General features: G+C 43.1%; 1 protein-coding gene across 6 annotated transcripts in view; it reads left to right on the top strand.

Moving 5' to 3' along the window:
* Positions 1 to 16889, top strand: part of LOC141148245 (transmembrane protease serine 9-like) — a 437906-nt gene that overhangs the window by 367154 nt on the left and 53863 nt on the right. For 5 of the 6 annotated variants that reach the window (XM_073635506.1, XM_073635509.1, XM_073635508.1 and 2 more), the window contains one exon: positions 11356 to 11650. In XM_073635506.1, the coding sequence (XP_073491607.1) occupies positions 11356 to 11650 (295 nt within the window). The remainder of the gene's footprint in view (positions 1 to 11355; positions 11651 to 16889) is intronic. The other variant, XM_073635505.1, reaches the window with a different exon arrangement.

Genomic DNA, 16889 nt, shown 5'->3' with positions numbered 1-16889 from the left:
ATGTGATAGACCAACACAAAGTGGCACATAATTGTGAAGTGAAAGGAAAATAATAAATGGTTTTCAATTTAAAAAAAAAAAATATGTGAAAAGTGTGGCGTGCATTTGTATTCAGCCCCCATTACTCAGAGGTTTGTTAGAGAACCTTAGAGAACAAACAGTATCATGAAGGCCAAGGAACACACCAGACAGGTCAGGGATAAAGTTGTGGAGAAGTTTAAAGCAGGGTTAGGTTATAAGAAAATATCCCAAGCTTTGAACATCTCATGGAGCACTGTTCAATCCATCATCAGAAAATGGAAATAGTATGGCACAACTGCAAACCTACCCAGACATGGCCGTCCACCTAAACTGACAGGAGAGCATTCATCAGAGAAGCAGCCAAGAGGTCCATGGTAACTTTCGAGGAGCTGCAGAGATCCACAGCTCAGGTGGGAGAATCTGTCCACAGGACAACTATTAGTCGTGCACTCCACAAATCTGCCCTTTATGGAAGATTGGCAAGAGGAAAGCCATTGTTGAAAGAAAGCCATAAGAAGTCCTGTTTGCGGGAAGCCATGTGGGGGACACAGCAAACATGTGGAAGAAGATGCTCTGGTCAGATGCGACCAAAATTGAACTTTTTGGCCTAAAAGCAAAACTCTACGTGGTGGAAAACTAACACTGCACATCACCCTGAACACACCATCCCCACCGTGAAACATGGTGGTGGCAGCATCATGTTGTGGGGATTCCTTCTTCAGCAGGGACAGGGAAGCTGGTCAGAGTTGATGGGAAGATGGATGGAGCCAAATACAGGGCAATCTTAGAAGGAAACCTGTTGTTCCCCATACACACGGTCTGACTTTCCGACGGAAAATGTGAGATCGGAGCGTGTTGTCGGAAATTTCAACCATGTGTGGGCTCCATCGGACATTTTCCATCGGATTTTCCGACACACAAAGTTTGAGAGCAGGCTATAAAATTTTCCGAAAACAAATCCGATCGCGTCAATTCCGACTGTGTGTGGCCAATTCCGACACACAAAGTGCCACGCATGCTCAGAAGAAATTCCGAGATGGAACAGCTCGGTCTAGTAAAATTAGCGTTCCGAATGGATACAGCACTTTCGTCACGCTGCAATGTTTTAAATTGTTTAATCTTCTTCTTTACAATGTGAGAAGAATGAAGTAGTTTTGCTGCTCATATTCACACAGACTTCTCACAAACTTCTTTCTTTATTATTTATCGTGATTCCCTCAATATATTTTGATTTGTCACATCAAATCTTTTTTGTTGTTTTATTTTTGTTTTGTATTTTTTTTAAGGCTGATTTTTTTTAGTTTTGTTTTGTATTTTTTTCAAGGTTTGGTGTTGGTGTCTCTTGTTAATTTCACATTGTATTTTTGAAATGTACCTGCCTACTCACAAACAAACTGTCCTTTTTGAGGGAAAACACACATAGGCAAGTATAATTGAAACAATAATTCCTTTATTAAGGGCTCAGAACCAAACAAAGAGGGAGGCAATGCTGGAGAAACAGCAGAAATTGTCGAAGCCTTTGACCTCCAGGGCAGACATCAATTCATTTACAGCGAAATTGGTGGCCTGAGGAGTCCATATCTAAGGGAGTGCAGTCTGGTCCAGAAGTGCCAGAGATCCAGAAAGCAGCAGATGACATTTGTGTCCCCAAGCTGTGGTACTACAAGAGGCTGCATATTTTGCCAGACCAGACTGAACCCAGGGTCATCACTCTCTGGTCTTCCTTCCACGCTTCCTTCCCGGCTGTGGCTTTGGTGTTGGAGATGTGGCAGGAGGAGGAGGAGGAGGAGGAGTAGGACCTGGAGGAGGAGGAGGAGGAGGAGGACTATGTGTGAGGTCACAAATGTGGGTAGCACATGTTATTTGGCCCCTCAACCCCTTATTGAGAGCTTCCAAAATTAAGGACTCACACAGGAGTCGTTGGCCCTCCTCCATCTGCATCATTTTGCAGGCAGTTATGCCAGCAAAGTCCTCCTCCACACTGTGGGGGGTTCTCAGGGCCTCTGTAGCCTTCCAAAAGAGGCCTATGGCAGCCTCCTCCAGGTTACTCCTCTTCCTGCCACTTTGTCTTTGAAGGTGTAGGGGAGGGACCTGGATATCAGGCAGCCTGCTTGGCCCAGCCACCTCCTGGCTAAGACTTCCCTGTGTATGAAAAAGGGACATGGTTTTAGTTTTTGCTTCATCAATCACAATCATAAATTAGCAATCCAAACTAACATCTTGTTAACATCATTGATTGGACAACCATGAATATTTAGAAGAATGCTATACCTGGCTCAAGCTGGGCTCCTCCACATGTTGCTGCCTGGAAGGCCCAGGTTGGGCGTCAGAAGCCTCAGCTGTGGGGGAAGGAAGCGTGGAAGGAAGACTGGAGAGTGATGACCTGGGTTCAGTCTGACCTGCCAGAAAATGCAGCCTGTCATAGTACCACAGCCTGGGGACATAGATGTCATCTGCAGCTCCGGATCTCTGGGAATCCTGGACCTTCTTGTGCTCCCTTAGATAAGTGCTCCTCAGGCCACCAATAAGAACCTTCAAATAGGTGATGTCTGCCGTGGGGATCACCTGCTTCACAAATTCCAACAAATTATCCAGCGTTCTTATAATCAGGGTGGTTTATCTGCCACAGACAGGGCAGCTCCCTGAACATATCAATGAAGATTGGCATAAAGTCCTTATCTTTCAAGATATCCATTTTCCCTGCAAGACACAACACAAGACAAACCCTAATGTCAGCCTAAAGTCTTCTAAACTTGTGCAAATACAGGCCTCAATCTAGAAGCAGTATAGGCCCAATGTTAAACCTTACCTTCGCAATCACGATCGGCGCCTCTGTTACTCCTTCCTCCGCTCACAGATCGTACATACTACGCACGCGTGTTATGCTTTATAGGCACTGCGCATGCGTGCCCCTGACGTTCTTTCTAGTCTATTCCCGCCCCTTCTTGTTCGTCGCAGTGGGGGAAGAGCACATGGAGGAGACACAGCAGGTGTCTGATAATTACACCAACGAGGAGGAGGAGGAAAGCCCGGAGGCAGAAACATCCCGATCCAGAAGGAGACGATATAAGGCATCAAATATGTCCTTTGGGGAGATGTTGGAGATGGTGGATATCCTGAAGAAGGCCGACTATGATGGGAAGTATGGACCTTACCCCAACCCCAATGTCAGAAAGGCCAAGATCATGGAAAAAGTGGTCAAGAGTCTGCACCGGAATTTCGGGGTACGACGATCGAAAGATCAGCTCAGGAAGCGGTGGTCGGACCTGAAATTAAGAGTGCATGAGCAGTACAGAAAGATCCCGGGAGTGCTGCAAAAAAGTAAGTAGTTGTCCTGTGTTCCTATTCTTTTTATGTTTATTACGTTCGTGCTGCTCCATGTGCTTTTCTTAACTCTTATCCAGTTTAAAATTGCAACTTTCATGTTCATGGGCACATTATTCATTCGTATCAAATATTTTTCGTTCGGCCTAGAAAACATCATTGTTTTGGCCATATGCATTTGCCCACATTTTTTAGGGCCTACTTGTCTGAAATTAATTTGGTTGTGTAGATGGATTTGTTACTAGAATGAAATGCAAACTAAATTCTGTGTAAGGAGAGGACACTCAGCAGCTGTTTACACATCTGGACGCTGAAGCACTAGTGTGGGACACAAGAACACCCTTTTTATTAGGGGGCCCACACAGGTGCTCCAGTGTATACTATAGGGGTGTCTCCATCTGTGAAGCTTGGACAAAACAGGTAAGTATTCAAGTTTGACAAAGGACAAGAAAAATGCAACATCTTGGAACTCTGCCAAAACAGACAATTGTACCCCACTTCCAAGCAATGTTTCATATTCATATTTCTGCCATCAAATATCTGTGTGCTAAGTATTCCTATTTTTTTTACATAGGGGAGAAAAGACTTGGAGGACACCCCTCATCCGAGGAGACCAGAGACCCCCCCACCTCTGGAAGAAGGGGAAATCCACCCAAGCAACGCAGAGCAGGAGGAGGAAGACGTGGTGGAAACTGGCACCACAACAGGTGAGTGTCTGCGACCACAGGCTCAGGTAAGAGATGGATGCCGGCATATTTATAATACATGGTGTTTTTTGGTTTCTATCTTTTTAGGTGATCGTGATGTTGTGGATCCAGAACCTTTCACCTCGGAAAGTGCACAGATCCTGATCGGGGAGATCATGGGGTGTAATAGGGACTTGGAAAACATCCAGAAAAACATCAATGATGTTCAACAAAAAATGAAGAACATCATTGATGTTTTAGGGAGAGTTTAAAACCCCTCCAAATTCCTTTGCTTTTTTGTGTGCTAAAAATTAGTGACATTTTTTGACAAATTTGTGAAAAGCCAAATTTTGAAAATGCACACAGTGTGTCAACATGTGCTATCTGCCATCACGGGAGATCAATGGATGCATTTTGGGGGTGCAACCCCTTCCTCAATAATAAAGTAGCTGTGAGGAAGGGGTTGCACCCCAAAACACGTCCCTTGATCCCCCGTGATGGCAGGTAGCACATGTTGACATTCGAAAATTTGTGTGCATCTTCAAAATTTGGCTTTTCCTGGGGTGACTTCACCCCATCTGAACGCAATATCAAACACAGTTTGTAAATACTCATGTCTGATATTGCCTTCAAGTTCTACCAAATGTGAACTTTGTAAGTTCAAGATTTGTGTCTTTCTTGTTGGTTTTAAACATGCCTGTTTTATCTTAAATGGACATTTCTACTTTTTCTAATGTGACCCCAAAAATTGTTATACAACAAACATGTTGGTTTGTTTTAAAAACCTTTTACAAATGCACATGTGATTGTGCTGGTATTAAAAAGATTGATAATCAAGAATGTGTGGATTATTGTTTCAACGCTCCAACACTTTTGTTGTGCTGTAATGGGTGTTTTCTGTGACAATGGGTGTTATTTCCTAAGGGCAAATCCACTTTGTACTACAAGTGCAGTTTCAAGTGCACTTGTAGTGCAAAGTGTCTTTGCCTTTAGTAAATAACACCCAACAGTGCTTTGTAAGGTTACACAATCACGCCATTTTCAGGACTCATCACATTTCTGTCAGGGTCAGCTAAAAGAAACACAAGCAGTAAATGTCACCAAAGAATTGAGTAGCTATTTTTTTTTTTAATTTGAAAAAGGTTTCAGACATTGTCTGGCATATTGATAGCCCCCCTACCTGCAAAGAATTCAAGGTATCTTAGCCGGACATCACGGGCACTCAGGGGGGGCAAGCCAGGACGGCCACTTTCAAGCACCGTCAGGGTTGGTTCATTTTGCTCTGGCCAGCCGGTAATTAAAAACCCTCTGGTCTGGGGTGAGGGTCCTCATCGGGAATGGCCGCACAAGATGGTCCCCCAGCGCAAACGCTTCATCCGCAACAAAGACGAATGGGAGTCCTTCCACATTGTCTTCTGGAGGTGGCAAGTCCAAGCTGCCATTCTGGAGACGCCTGTAGAACTCCGTCTGGGCGATGACTTCACCATCTGACATCCGGCCATTCTTCCCCACGTCCACATACAGGAACTCGTAAGTAGCCAACACCACCGCCAACTTCACAATACTATTGAACCCCTTGTAATTATAATAGTATGACCCCGAGTTGGGTGGTGGGACGATGTGGATGTGTTTCCCATCAATTGCCCCTTCGCAGTTAGGAAAGTCCCACCGCTGGGCAAAGTGGGAGGCCACAGTCTGCCATTCCTGTGGCATGGAAGGAAACTGTGGAGTCAAACAAGAAAAAATTTAGTCATTTTGCACATAAACAGGGAAAGCTGATTAGACACAAACATTCTTGGCCAACATCAAGATAACATTTATTTGAGGGAGTTTTTAAAGACCAAAGTATAAGGTACAACTATCAGATTCCCCCTCCCACCCTCTCATGGGCCATTTCTAACATTATAGGGGGGAACTCTTGGACAGGTAACCCTCTCCACTTCATTGAGAGATGAATGCCTAAATAATGGGTATTACTTGGAACAGCCCCTCCTTAGTTACACTATTGGCAGCCCACTGGACAGGTAAGAAGTGTCATAATACAAAGATATAAATACACACTGTACACATTTGAGCACATTTGGACATTCTGCTATTACCAATCAAGATATTAATAGTATACAAAAAACTTTAAACAGTACCATTTGAAAGTATACAGGCAGGCCCTTGCACTACATGCTTTGGGGAATTTATCCATACATCTGAGCACAAAAGAGGTGGGTATAGTGTATATGGGTTTGGCAAAGTCAGCAGATGATTGAGGATAGATAGAGAATTGGTATCAGCTGACTTAGCAGTTGCGGGGAGGGAGGGTTCAAAATGATTTGGGGACCCCCAAAAAAAGCCTCTGGCTCTCTGCCTGAATTTAAAGCACAAATCACATTTCTAAACATTTTAGGGGGTGTTTGGGGTAAAGCACTACTATGGAGCTGATAAAATACATTGTTAAGTGACTACATGAGGTGAATATAGGGGCAGGAGACCATGCTGGGGAGGCAAGTGAAGGCAAATATGTATGAAGGACAACAAAAATAATTACATAAAAATCCAGCATGCATGAGGACAAAGGGGACATTCACAGCATATTACAATCATGGTAATTAGGGAATGAGGAAAGAAAAACAATATATTAGCAAACATTATATACAATAAAATGTGATGTTAAAGGATAAAAATATTATCCTAATATACTCCTCCTGCAGGACCTGGATGATGGCAGAACAGGTCTCTGGGATTATGATACCCAGAGCCTGGGGGGAGATGCCTGTCGAGAACTTCAAGTCCTGCAGGCTTCTCCTCATCGCCAAGTACCGCAGGGTGGCGACGAGCCTCTGCTCCGGACTGATGGCTTGCCTCATGCAGGTATCCTGCCTGCTAATATAAGGGGTCAGCAAAGCCAACAAACGGTGAAATACGGGGTCCGTCATCCGGAGAAAGTTCCTGAAATCATCAGGATTATTCTCACGGATCTCACGGAGCAAAGGCATATGAGAGAACTGGTCACGCTGGAGCAACCAATTCTTGGTCCATGAACTCCTCCCCACCCTGTTCATGGACTGGACTTGTGTCAAGGTCAGGACCCCAACACCAAGCCCCCACACAGCACGAACTCTACGAGGAGTACGTATACGCAACATGGCTAGAAAACGGTCGGCTGCTCAGAACGAAGTAACAGAACGCACTGAAGAACAGCAAGGCCTGTGAAGAGCGACCTGAAAAACAGTAACGAGCGGACAAGATCACACTGAATAGTACAATACGAAATGACTGCACGCACTGAAGAGCAGATACAAACCCACAAGCACAAACTGAACAGCAGAAAACAATCTGAAAACCACGAGTCTGAAAAAGCGTGAATCGTCTCTCACCAAACTTTTACTAACACGAGATTAGCAAAAGGAGCCCAAAGGGTGCCGCGCTTGATTCTGAAATGGCCTTTTCTAGTCTCGTCGTACGTGGTGTACGTCACCGCGTTCTTGGCGAGCGGAAATTCTGACAACTTTGTGTGACCGTGTGTACGCAAAACAAGTTTGAGCCAACATTCGTCAGAAAAAATCCATGGCTTTTGTTGTCGGAATGTCCGATCAATGTCCGATCGTGTGTACGGCGCATTAGACTGCAAAAGACTTGAGACTGGGGCGGAGGTTCACCTTCCAGCAGGACAACGACCCTAAACATACAGCTACAATGGAATGGTTTAGATCAAAGCATATGCATATGTTAGAATGGCACAATTAAAGTTCAGACCTAAATCCAGTTGAGAATCTGTAGCAAGACTTGAAAATTGCTGTTTACAGATGCTCTCCATCCAATCTGGCAGAGCTTGAGCTATTTTGCAAAGAAGAATGGGCAGAAATGTCACTCTCTAGATGTGCAAAGCTGGTAGAGACATCCCCAAAAAGACTTGCAGCTGTAATTGCAGAGAAAGGAGGTTCTACAATTATTGACTCAGGGGGGCTGAATACAAATGCACGCCACACTTTTCACATATTTATTTGTAAAAAGTTTGGAAAATCATTTATCATTTTCCTTCCACTTCAGAATTATGTGCCGCTTTGTGTTGGTCTATCACACAAAATCCAAAAAAAATACATTTATGTTTTTGGTTGTAACATGACAAAATGTGGAAAATTTCAAGGGGTATGAATACTTTTTCAAGGCACTGTATATACAGCCAAATCACAAAGAGGAATATCTCCACTATATAAGTATTACACCTATGGAAAAGGAAGACAGAAAGGGGAAATGAAAAGTCCCATGGGCAAATGTTTTTTTTCTGTGTATGGGTTGAGAATATCTCCTCTTCTTTTGCAGGTCCTGTTTTTGACATTTGTTTTTCTTGGCAACAGAGTTGCTTTAACCGCTTCCCGACCGGCTCCTGTAGATATACGTCGGCAGAATGGCATGGCTGCGCAAAGTAACGTGCCCGTACGTTACTTTGAATTTGCCACCGTGTGCGCGCCTGCTGCGAGTTTAGTCAGTCGGGTCGCGGGTCCCGTGGACTCAATCGCCGTGGTGATACCTGCGATTGCCTCACGGAGAGAACGAACGGGGAGATGCTGATGTAAACAAGCATCTCCCCGTTCTGCCTGTTGACAGTGTCACTGATCTCTGCTCCCTGTTATCGGGAGCAGAGATCATTGATGTGTCACACACAGCCCATCCCCCTACAGTTAGAACACATCCCTAGTACTGACTTAACCCCTCCCCGCCCCCTAGTGGTTAACCCCTTCACTGCCAGTGTCATTTACACAGGAATCAGTGCATTTTTATAGCACTGATTGCTGTATAAATGACAATGGTCCCAAAAATGTGTCAAAAATGTCCGACGTGTCCGCCATAATGTCACAGTCACAATAAAAATCGCTGATCACCGCCATTACTAGTAAAAAAAAATTATTAATAAAAATGCCATAAAACTATCCCCTATTTTGTAGAGACGCTATAACTTTTGCGCAAACCAATGAATAAACGCTTATTGCGATTTTTTTTTACCAAAAATATGTAGAAGAATACGTATCAGCCTAAACTGAGGAAAAATATGTTTTTTTAAATATTTTTTGGGGATATTTATTATAGCAAAAAGTAAAAAATAATGTTTTTTTTTCAAAATTGTCGCAATTTTTTTGTTTATAGCACAGAGGTGATCAAATACTACCAAAAGAAAGCTCTATTTGTGGGAAAAAAAGGACATCAATTTTGTCTGGGAGCCACGTCGCACGAACGCGCAATTGTCATATAAAGTGACGCAGTGCAGAATCGCAAAAAATGCTCTGGTCAGGAAGGGGGTAAATTCTTCCGGGGCTGAAGTGGTTCAAGAATACATTTACCTTTGTTAACCTTTCTTATTTTTTCTTTTTCTAAATTCCAGCTCCCCTGTGTACTGATATAGCATTAATGTACTTCTTTTATTCTACACAAAAAAAAAACCTTCAATATTCCTTCCTTCCTTTCTGGACAGACCTTAGGACATGCCACAGGAAGGAGTTTACCAGCTGACCTGATTAGCACACAACCTGCATCATCTACCTTCCTACTCCAGGAGATCACTACCACCCACCTCCAGGTGCACTTTTTTAAATGCAATCAGTGATCACCGTTCTCACTAAATACACATGCATAATTTTTTCTACAGTAACCTTCATCTTGCATAGATTATTCATTTGGCAGAGTGTGCAGGAGCTAAACAATCAGATAACATGTGGATAGAGCTGTAGTATTGAAAACAGGAGAATTTTGTCCTGGGTTCCATAAAGTTCAACACAAACTATACAATCTGATTGTACAATCTCATTTAGAGCTACCATCAACTATGTAGTGCAAGGACCTGCCTGATTGGATACAGAGTCAATGGATAGATAGGTGAGCCATTCTATTCCATAGTTCTGGTAAATTTAAAGGAGATTATACAGAGATAGTACAATCAGATTGCATAGTGTATGACCACAAGCTTTATACAAGTACATAGGAGGGAGTGGACGTAGACACTCAACTGTCAAGTCCAGTGCACATCTCTGCATAGCATGAGTTTTTATGGGGGGCGTTTTGCAGCATTTTTGTTCGTCATTCATAGGGCAGCCCTTTCACTTGGGCTGCCCTACACGCAACAATAACCCCAGTGATTGAGTGGAGTATAGTGTTTTTACTGTATTTTTTGGTGCGTTTGCAGCACATTTCTGAAATGCAAGGCAAAAACGCGCATTTTCTGTGCAGTTTGCCATGCATTTGGAAATGCACAGATGTGAATGGAGCCTTATTGTTCTTTTGTAAACAAACCAATTTTACTTTCAGGCCCTGTTCATGCATTTTTCGGCTTGTTTTTCTGGTAAAACGCATAGGGAGGCCTATTGATTTCAATGGACTGTGCTACACTTGGAAGAGTAGCTCATGTGACATTTCGGCGGCTTGCACATTTTTTACTATGCATTTTTCTGCATTTGTGGCTTTTTTTTTTTACATGGCAAAATGTGTGCTTGCTTCTGTGTTTAGTGTGCTGTTTACAGTAATGGCAGTGCAACTAGGTCATTTTAGGTGTATAAAGATGGCCATACACTCTAATTGTACAATCTCTGTACGATCTCCTTTAGATTTACCAAAACTATATATTAGGAGGACACACCCACCAGTGATCTATCTATTCACTCTGTATACAATCATACAGGCCCTTGCACTACATAGTTGGTGGTAGATCTAATAGAGATTGTACAATCAGAGTGTATAGTGTATGGTGAGCTTTACAAACCTGGGACATACATATCCTGTTTTCAATACTACAGCTCTGCCACATAGACTGTCATCTGATTTCTCAGCTCCTGCACACTCTGCCAAATGAACAATCTATTAAAGATGAAAGGAAGAAAAAAAAGATGCCTGAGTATTTAGTGAGAATGGTGATCATTTAAAAAAAGCACCTGGAGGTGGGTGGTAGTGATCTTCTGCAGTAGGAGGGTAGATGATGCAGGGTTTCAGGTCAGCTGGTCAGCCTCTACCTGTGTCATAACCTAAGGTCTGTCCAGCAAGTAATGGAGACCTTTTTTTATACAGTCAGCTGGACACTGAGAAAAGGGTTGTGCAGACTAAATAGAAAGATTTTTTATTTTTGCAAAAGAAGTACATTAATGCTATAAGGTGAACAAAGGTGAACCTAACCTTTAAGCACATTTACCAAATCAAAATTGATTTGGTTGCTAATTCTTAAAGTTCTTGCGCTGTGCCTATTCTATTCCCATTTACTGGGTGCTCAACTAGTTTGCGTGATTACACATTCATGGAAAAGACAAATGGTAAGACGTTTGTTCAGCTAATGATTATTAATGTCTTACAGGGTGATGGAGGAGGACCTCTGGTGTGTAAGGTCCAGGGCGCATGGTACCAGGTGGGAATTGTGAGTTCGGGAATAGGATGTGCAAAACCCAACTACCCCGGGGTGTATACACTGGTGACAAGCTACCAAAACTGGATCAGCACCTACCTGAACGTTGCATTCAATTATGTGTCAAATATCCCTACACCAACGATGACATGTGGAGGAAACTACATCAACACAGGTAATTCCAGCTCCGTAGGAAGCACTGTCTATCCATACACCAGTGTTCCATTATCAACAATGCCATCTAAAGGTAGTGTCACATTATCATCACAAACAACTGAATGATGCATCTTCATAACTGATAACTGATCTAGACAATGGGGTGACCCCCCCCCCCCATAGCCATTCACATAATCACTGGATGATCCTGGTCCAAACTACTCTTTCTGCTGACACTAATATAATGGAACACTTCCATTTCAGCTGACCTAAAAAATGAGGTTGATTTACTAAAATAGCAGATGACATTCACTTTGCAAAGAATAACCAATTACGTGAAAGGATTAAAAAATGGGTTTTAGCTCGGAGATGATTGGATGATTAAAGTCAGCACAGCTTTCCTTCATTCGCTGAGCTAAGTAAAACATTTACTTTACAAAATGAGAAAGCTTTACTCCTTTAGTAAACCAACCACACTGCCATCTATTTCCAATATTCCAAGAAAGAGTTCTAGTTTTAAGAAAATATAGGGGAATGTGCTTCTAAACTTATGAACAAAAATGTAATATATTCACAGTAACTGCCCTTTCGAAGTGGTAAAGCCATTAGGGCTGTATGTTTGGACTACAGAACACCCTCTTCTCTCATCACCCTCATGAAGGTGTTCTGTAGTCCACAGGTCTGGCCCTGGCTGACAATAAGACTTATACCTGTAGCAGTACCCCTGTGAGGGCTTCTGATTGACTCTATACCACACTGGCTACCCTGGCTCTGCAGATCCTCTCTTACCTCTGACACCTTGGGTTCCATTCTGCAATGTGACGTTAGCAATGAGAAACTCACACAATATCACTGAACCACTCAGAAAAGTTTACTATAATAAGTAATGGAACACAATGAAGAGCAATGAATAAACACAAATTATAATTGTGAATTTTTATCATTTAATGCATATATACAGAACTTATAACCTTATAGTCGCTTTAAAGAGTATATGTAAACAGGTGTACAGAGGGATAAGTGCTCAATATCTTCAAAACATATATTAAATACCTTTCCACTGAGGCCTCAACACACAGACCAAAATGCAGTATATAATCATTACATTCAAGAACACAGTGTAAGGTCTAGCATATACTCAATGGCTCCCCCTAGGCTATAATTCAGAGTTCAACTTATAAGTAGAGCAGCAATGCTTGGTAAAAGAGGAAGATGATGAAAGTTCTTTCAATTCCGGATATCTTCAGCCAGCCTGATGTTTAAACTGCAGTATTTGTAATCCACAAATACAAAGGAAAAGAAATGACTGTAGAACAAACGATATGCTGATGACTGCTTAACTGAAGAAATATCACCACTTGTAGATTTCTCTTTATATGTGGTGCAATACAGCACTGACCTTACAGCACAGGGGAGAAGAACAAGGCCCCAAAGTCCAGCTGTATGATGCCTGTGAAGAAGTAGATTCATCTCAGTGGAACTACAAGTCTCACCAGCAGTCTGTAGAAAGAACTCACTCAGCAATACTGTACTCTCTACTGGAATGGGCAGGTGCCCTCTCACCACAATGTACTCCAATGGCTGTGAGGCTCCGTCCGAAATCCCCTCCTGGCATCTCCGTCTGGTGAAGATATCGCTGCAACTCCCAATGGGCTAAAGTGCAGGGGCTTCCAGTTACTCTGAAGTGCAGGCCGGTCCGCTTGCCAGGATAGCAAGGCTGTACTCTGAAATCCCTCAGAGGCGGGCGATCCGACTCTCCGGTGTATAGGCCGCAGTCTCTCACTCCTTCGTCACACACAGACCTCCTGCTGGCAGGCGTTGAATGGTGTCCCAAGAGGCTGAAAACAGGCCGCGCTGGTCCTTTTATCACTCCTCCCAGCAGGCAGTGCTGCATGCTTTGCATTGTCTCTCCTGTAGTTCAGGGCTGATCCAGCTAACAGAGTCACTCCCTCCTCCAAACGACATCTCCCACAATACCTTGCTGCATTCCTTCTCAAGGAATTGGGAAAAATCCTAACAGACCCCAGTGGCCATTAGAGGGAGCCAAACTTATTTGAAACAACAACAAACTGTTCAACTATAATAACTATAGTAGCAAACCCTTGGCTACATACCTATTGTGGCACATTGGGATAGCTCAATGGTAGTGCTAAAATAGTGAGGTTTTTTCCATGCCAACCTGGACACCATGGTGCACACCAGCACCTCTCATGGCTCCCTCCACACATTGACTCCCTCAGGAGGTTGGGGCTCTGAGCTCTATCTAAGCTCTATCTCTGGCTCTCATATGAAGGGAAATGTACATGTATTGCAGATATTGATGACATTTGTTTCTTTGATGTAAACTTTAAATTGCTGATTGGCATTTTTAGTTCCTTTGCATGCTGTAAGGAAACAGTGAAATCTGAAATGTGAGCTCCAGGCAGAAGACTACATACACTATTCATGTGTGAACCGTCTTAGCACCAAAGTATTTGCAATCCTATCAGAGGCAAAATTATGACTCATGGGGCCCCATAGCAACATTTAGATGGGGGCACCTTAGCTATTTTTTTTTTCAACATAAAATGTGTCTAAATCAAGAACAGGCAGCAGGAGAGCATACATTCTATTCCGTGCTGTGGTGTGCTCAAATGAATTTAAATTAAATTAAGTTTTGACTACTACAAGAAAAAGGTGTGTACTCCTTTAAGAATTAGTATGGGAAGTTCCTGTGTTATCTGTGCTCAGTAAAATATATAGAATCATTAAAAAATTGTCTACAATATCTACCATATAATCAACAATGTCTGCTATAACAAATGACAAAGCATAACAATAAGAATTTATATAGTGCTGTGATTCTTCAATATCACGATGATTCCTTTAAAGTTCTTTAAAAAGATCAATCTGTGCAGAAATATATGGCAAAGGTGATGAAAGTCCTGTGCCCTCACTCACCAGCTATTCATGTAAAGATCGCCTATCTGCACGGATTGCACTTTTAAAGAACTTTTTCTGCACGGATGGCACTTCAACTACTTAAAGTGGTTGTATACCCGCAGAGAAAAAAAACAAAGAACTGTGAGGCAAATGCATAACGAGCTAGTATGCACCAATCATTATGAAATACTAACCTTAGGACGAGGCATCAGTATCTAATCCCGGTCCACGCCGAGGGAGTTGACATTTTGCCCTCGTGTGTCTTCCGGGTTCGCGGCTCCGGCGCTGTGAATGTCCAAAGCCGCGATGACGTCACTCCCATGCACGCGGGAGTCTTCTTCCCGGCAAGCGTCTGCCGGACATTCAGCCGGGCATTCACAGCGAATGCGCCGCTGACGTCAGCAACTGCATCCAATGTGAATATAATAATTTTACCTACAGGTAAGCCTTATTATAGGTTTTACTGTGGCAGAATGGCACGGCTGGGCGAAACTATGCTATGTAACGTCGCTTCGCCCTGTGGCCACTAGGGCGGTGCACACGCGCCCACTGCTTGTCCCCAGAGCTGATGCGAGTGCCCGGCAGTCACGATCTCTGCCAGGCTTCCGCGATCGCTGGTGACATGCCGAGAACTGGGATCTGTGTGTGTAAACTGAGTTTCCGGTTCTCTGAGGGGAGAAGAGACTGATCGTGTGTTCATACACACGATGAACAGCGATCTCTCATCTAGACAGTCCCACCCCCCCTTCAATTAGAACACAGAGAGGGAACACAGTTAACCCCTTGAAAGCCCCCTAGTGTTAACCCCTTCCCTGCCAGTGACATTTTTATAGTAATCAGTGCATTTTTATAGCACTAATCGCTGTATAAATGCCAATGGTCCCAAAAATGTGTCAAAAGTGTCTGATGTGTCCACCATAATGTCACAGTCCCAATAAAAATCACAGATCGCCATTAGCAAAAAAAAATTAATAATAAAAAATTCCATAAAATGATCCTCTATTTTGTAGACGCTATAACTATTGTGCAAACCAATCAATATACGCTTATTGCGATTTTTTTTTTTTTTTTACCAAAAATATGTAGAAGAATACGTATCGGCCTAAACTGAGGAAAAAAAAGTGTTTTTTATATATTTTTTGGGGATATTTATTATAGCGAAAAGTAAAAAATATTGCTTTTTTTTCAAAATTGTCGCTCTTTTTTTGTTTATAGCGCAAAAAATAAAAACCGCAGAGGTGATCAAATACCACCAAAAGAAAGCTCTATTTGTGGGGAAAAAAGGATTTTGTTTGGGTGCAATGTCGCACGACCACGCAATTGTCAGTTAAAGCAACGTGCCATATCGCAAAAAAATGGCCCGTCAATAAGGGGGCAAATCCCCCTTGCGAACGCGCCGGGGTTCTCGGCTCTTCATTGGATAGATTGATAGCAAATCCAATAACGCGGGCATGGGGGGGGCGGGGTCGAGTCCTGCACTCGGCGTCTATGGATGCCGAATGCAGGACTCGGGAACAAGCCCCCAAGGCAACCCCCCTGGGAGAGCGCTTCCCAGAGGGGGTTATCTGAGGCGGGGAGGAGCCGAGAGAGCCACCGTGGAACCCCAGAAAACGCAGTTTGGGGCCACTCTGTGCCAAACGAGCTGCACAGTGGAGGAAAGTATGACATGTTTGTTATTTTTAAAATATAAAAATTTAACCTTTACAACCACTTTAAGGCATCACCATACCAAGACATTTTGGACAATTTCATGCTCCCAACTTTGTGGGAACATTTTGGGGATGTCCTCTTCTTGTTCTAACATGACTGCACACCAGTGCACAAAGCAAGGTCCATAAAGACATGGACTTAGCAAGGGTGGTGGAAAATGAACTTCAGGTGCAATAATTCACATTATAATAGTGACTAAAACATATAAAATGAAGTGTAACACTCTAAAAATAAAATCCAAAGTGGTATAATGGTGAGAACCTCCCAACTAAAAAATTGTTGCACTTGAAGTTAATTTGTGTTGCAATTATCTGTAGAGGGGATTCCACCATCGCCGCTAAGTTTAATTTGTTATGTATTGTTCTTTGTGGTGATGTCGGGGGTGGGCAGGACTGAGCAGCTATCAAACACCAGCCAATCATCGGGCTGTTTAAGAAAGGGGCGGAGCCACATAAATGTAGTGGCCTGCCAAGACCCCATTGCATTGGCTGGTGTTTGATAGCTGTTCGGTTCCACCCACTCCAGACATCACTGCTGAGTTGTGACAGCTGATCTCTCTCCCTGCATACAGTTACATTAGCTGACATTGTCACAGACTCAGCGGCTCTTACAAGCCTCACAATCTGCTCAATGTGAAACTGTTTCACAGGCAGCGTGGCCTACACATTCCTTGGATGCAGCCTTTCACAGCATCCCAG

The sequence above is a fragment of the Aquarana catesbeiana genome, linkage group LG06 (genome assembly GCF_042186555.1).
Source record: "Aquarana catesbeiana isolate 2022-GZ linkage group LG06, ASM4218655v1, whole genome shotgun sequence".
Taxonomy (NCBI): domain Eukaryota; kingdom Metazoa; phylum Chordata; class Amphibia; order Anura; family Ranidae; genus Aquarana; species Aquarana catesbeiana.
This window is presented reverse-complemented; position numbering and strand designations above follow the sequence as displayed.